Here is a 4,728-nt window from a genome sequence, read left to right as displayed (position 1 = left end):
GAGGAGAGGAGGAGAGGAGAGGAGAGGAGAGGAGGAGAGGAGGAGGAGAGGAGGAGAGGAGGAGTCTCACCTGTCCATCCAGCCAGACAGTGGCAGTAGCCTGTAGCAGGGTGGCAGCCGTCGGCATGGCGACAGTCACAACGCTCGCTACAGTCCATCCCATAGTAACCATCCTGCAGACACACACACGTTAGACACACACACACACACACACGTTACACACACACACGTTAGATACACACACACACGTTAGACACACACACATTTTAGTATCTTTATTTGCGTTCACATTTTATAATAAAATTCTTGAGCACAAACATTAGTAGCTGCATCAGCATAGGACAGGTAACACCTCCTCCTCCATATGTGTTTCAGTCTGAGTGTAAGACAGGTAACACCTCCTCCTCCATATGTGTTTCAGTCTGAGTGTAAGACAGGTAACACCTCCTCCTCCATATGTGTTTCAGTCTGAGTGTAAGACAGGTAACAACTTCTCCTCCATATGTGTTTCAGTCTGAGTGTAAGACAGGTAACACCTCCTCCTCCATATGTGTTTCAGTCTGAGTGTAAGACAGGTAACACCTTCTCCTCCATATGTGTTTCAGTCTGAGTGTAAGACAGGTAACACCTTCTCCTCCATATGTGTTTCAGTCTGAGTGTAAGACAGGTAACACCTCCTCCTCCATATGTGTTTCAGTCTGAGTGTAAGACAGGTAACACCTCCTCCTCCATATGTGTTTCAGTCTGAGTGTAAGACAGGTAACACCTTCTCCTCCATATGTGTTTCAGTCTGAGTGTAAGACAGGTAACACCTCCTCCTCCATATGTGTTTCAGTCTGAGTGTAAGACAGGTAACACCTCCTCCTCCATATGTGTTTCAGTCTGAGTGTAAGACAGGTAACACCTCCTCCTCCATATGTGTTTCAGTCTGAGTGTAAGACAGGTAACACCTCCTCCTCCATATGTGTTTCAGTCTGAGTGTAAGACAGGTAACACCTCCTCCTCCATATGTGTTTCAGTCTGAGTGTAAGACAGGTAACACCTCCTCCTCCATATGTGTTTCAGTCTGAGTGTAAGACAGGTAACACCTCCTCCTCCATATGTGTTTCAGTCTGAGTGTAAGACAGGTAACACCCCGCCCCCCCCCTCCTCACCTGGCAGGCCAGGGTGCAGCCCCCCCCCCCCCCCCCTCCTCACCTGGCAGGGCAGGGTGCAGGCCCCCCCCCTCCACCCTGGGGCGCAGGTGCAGGTCCCGTCCAGGGCGTCACACGCCCCCCCGTTAGCACAGCGGCAGGCCAGCTCACAGCCCCGCCCCCACCGCCCGCTGGGACAGCTCAGAGAGCAGTCCACCCCATGCCACCCTGGGGAGGGAGGGGGGAGGGGGGGGAGAGGGAGGGGGGATGGGGGGATCGGGAAGAGAGGGGAAGAGAGGGGGAGAGGGGGGAGGGGGAGGGGGGAGAGGGGGGAGAGGGGGGAGAGGGGGGGGAGGGGGGAGAGGGGAGGGGGGAGAGGGGGGGGGGAGAGGGAGGGGGACATTAACAAGATCAGATACCAGAGTGACAGGTGCGTTAGCTACAGGAGGCTAACAGACTAACAGACTAACAGGCTAACAGGCTAACAGGCTAACAGGCTAACAGGCTAACAGACTAACAGGCTAACAGGCTAACAGGCTAACAGGCTAACAGGCTAACAGGCTAACAGACTAACAGGCTAACAGACTAACAGACTGACAGGCTAACAGGCTAACAGGCTAACAGGCTAACAGGCTAACAGGTAGCCGTCTCTGTAGCTGGTTAGCTCAAGGCCAGGCAGGTTTATTAGTACAGCTCATTTCATACAACAGGACAATTCAAAGTGCTTTACATTCATTATTAAAATACAGCAAGAGCAGCATAGTAAGACAATAAATAGAAAGTAGATAGATAAAACATTTAATAAGATAATAGTTAATGGATAAAAGACATTGATAGAAGTGTTTGTGTTTAATCATAACTGCTGCAAAACATGAAGGTTTTTTAGGTTAGATTACAATAATTTGGGGCCTGTTTGATTTCTTCAGGGAGTTTGTTCCAGGAGCATGCAGCAGCGTGACTGAAAGCTGCTGCACCGTGTTTTGTTTTTACTCTTGGAATGATTAGCTGATTAGTCTCAGCTGACCTTAGGGACCCAGCTGGAATATAGGGTGGGAGGAGATCTGATATGTGTTTTGGTCCATTTTGTGATTTGTATGTGATTAGGAAGTACTTCAATTCTCTTGAGAGACTGGTAGAGAGACTGGTAGAGACTGGTAGAGAGGCTGGTAGAGGCTGGTAGAGAGGCTGGTAGAGAGACTGGTAGAGAGGCTGGTAGAGAGACTGGTAGAGAGACTGGTAGAGAGACTGGTAGAGAGACTGGTAGAGAGGCTGGTAGAGAGGCTGGTAGAGAGACTGGTAGAGAGACTGGTAGAGAGGCTAGTAGAGGCTGGTAGAGAGAGACTGGTAGAGAGACTGGTAGAGAGACTGGTAGAGAGGCTGGTAGAGAGACTGGTAGAGAGACTGGTAGAGGCTGGTAGAGAGACTGGTAGAGAGACTGGTAGAGAGACTGGTAGAGAGACTGGTAGAGAGGCTGGTAGAGAGACTGGTAGAGAGGCTGGTAGAGAGACTGGTAGAGAGACTGGTAGAGAGAGGCTGGTAGAGAGACTGGTAGATAGGCTGGTAGAGAGACTGGTAGAGAGGCTGGTAGAGAGACTGGTAGAGAGGCTGGTAGAGAGACTGATAGAGAGACTGGTCGAGAGGCTGGTAGAGAGAGGCTGGTAGAGAGACTAGTAGAGAGACTGGTAGAGAGGCTGGTAGAGAGACTGGTAGAGAGACTGGTAGAGAGACTGGTCGAGAGGCTGGTAGAGAGAGGCTGGTAGAGAGACTAGTAGAGAGACTGGTAGAGAGACTGGTAGAGAGACTGATAGAGAGGCTGGTAGAGAGGCTGGTAGAGAGACTGGTAGAGAGAGACTGGTAGAGAGACTGGTAGAGAGACTGGTAGAGAGGCTGGTAGAGAGGCTGGTAGAGAGACTGGTAGAGAGGCTGGTAGAGGCTGGTAGAGAGACTGGTAGAGAGACTGGTAGAGAGGCTGGTAGAGAGACTGGTAGAGAGGCTGGTAGAGAGATTGATAGAGAGACTGGTAGAGAGACTGGTAGAGAGGCTGGTAGAGAGACTGGTAGAGAGAGACTGGTAGAGAGGCTGGTAGAGAGACTGGTAGAGAGGCTGGTAGAGAGACTGGTAGAGAGGCTGGTAGAGAGACTGGTAGAGAGAGACTGGTAGAGAGGCTGGTAGAGAGACTGGTAGAGAGACTGGTAGAGAGGCTGGTAGAGAGACTGGTAGAGAGACTGGTAGAGAGGCTGGTAGAGAGACTGGTAGAGAGACTGGTAGAGAGGCTGGTAGAGGCTGGTAGAGAGAGACTGGTAGAGAGACTGGTAGAGAGACTGGTAGAGAGACTGGTAGAGAGGCTGGTAGAGAGACTGGTAGAGAGACTGGTAGAGGCTGGTAGAGAGACTGGTAGAGAGACTGGTAGAGAGACTGGTAGAGAGGCTGGTAGAGAGACTGGTAGAGAGGCTGGTAGAGAGACTGGTAGAGAGGCTGGTAGAGAGACTGGTAGAGAGACTGGTAGAGAGAGGCTGGTAGAGAGACTGGTAGAGAGGCTGGTAGAGAGACTGGTAGAGAGACTGGTAGAGAGACTGGTCGAGAGGCTGGTAGAGAGACTAGTAGAGAGACTGGTAGAGAGGCTGGTAGAGAGACTGGTAGAGAGACTGGTAGAGAGACTGGTCGAGAGGCTGGTAGAGAGAGGCTGGTAGAGAGACTAGTAGAGAGACTAGTAGAGAGACTGGTAGAGAGACTGGTAGAGAGTGGTAGCCATGAGAGAGAGGCAGGTAGAGAGAAAGGCAGGTTAGCTAGTCTCTGTGGTTACCTGGGGGGCAGTTGCAGCCATGCTAGCTAGTCTCCATGGTTACCTGCGGGGCAGGTTAGCTAGTCTCCATGGTTACCTGGGGGGCAGGTTAGCTAGTCTCCATGGTTACCTGGGGGGCAGGTGAGCTAGTCTCCATGGTTACCTGGGGGGCAGGTGCAGGCTCCGTCCGCGGGGGAGCAGGCCGCCTGGTTCCTGCAGCTGCAGGAGGAGGAGCAGTTAACCCCGTAGCTGCCGGGGGGGCAGGGGGCGGAGCAGTCACCACCCTGGGGGGGGGGGGGGGGGGCAGGTCACACAGAGGTCACAGAGAGGTCACACACAGGTCACACAGAGGTCACACAGAGGTCACACACAGGTCACACAGAGGTCACACAGAGGTCACACACAGGTCACACAGAGGTCACTCATAGGGCTTTCACACCGGCAGTTCCGAACGCCGGTTCGCGTTCGCGTTCGGAAACCTCCGAACGTTGGCGCTGTCTGGCGAGCGAGCCCGCGTTCATACCAGTGTATCGTTCGCCAGACAGCGCCAACGTTCTGAGGTTTCCGAACGCGAACCGGTGTTCGGAACTGCCGGTGTGAAAGCCCTAACAGAGGTCACACAGAGGTCACACAGAGGTCACACACAGGTCACACAGAGGTCACACAGAGGTCACACACAGGTCACACACAGGTCACACACAGGTCACACAGAGCTCATACAGAGGTCACACAGAGGTCACATATGTTCCTATGTGTGTGTGTGTGTGTGTGTGTGCGTGCGTGTGCGTGTGCGTGTGCGCGTGTGCGTGTGCG

At 52.7% G+C, this 4,728-nt stretch overlaps 1 protein-coding gene across 1 annotated transcript in view; it reads right to left on the bottom strand.

Annotated features, from left to right (window-relative positions):
* Positions 1 to 4,728, bottom strand: part of megf10 (multiple EGF-like-domains 10) — a gene marked incomplete at its 3' end in the record, with an annotated part of 44,718 nt that overhangs the window by 14,177 nt on the left and 25,813 nt on the right. Inside the window, exons 10-12 of the mRNA XM_080529741.1 lie at positions 4,079 to 4,199; positions 1,198 to 1,361; positions 71 to 173 (exon numbers count right to left, since the gene is read on the bottom strand). Of these exons, the coding sequence (XP_080385867.1) occupies positions 71 to 173; positions 1,198 to 1,361; positions 4,079 to 4,199 (388 nt within the window). The remainder of the gene's footprint in view (positions 1 to 70; positions 174 to 1,197; positions 1,362 to 4,078; positions 4,200 to 4,728) is intronic.

Source organism: Nansenia antarctica (assembly GCF_963989245.1).
Source record: "Nansenia antarctica genome assembly, chromosome: 4".
Classification (NCBI taxonomy): Eukaryota; Metazoa; Chordata; class Actinopteri; order Argentiniformes; family Microstomatidae; genus Nansenia; species Nansenia antarctica.
The sequence above is the reverse complement of the archived record's forward strand: the minus strand, read 5'-3'. Positions and strand labels throughout refer to the sequence as shown.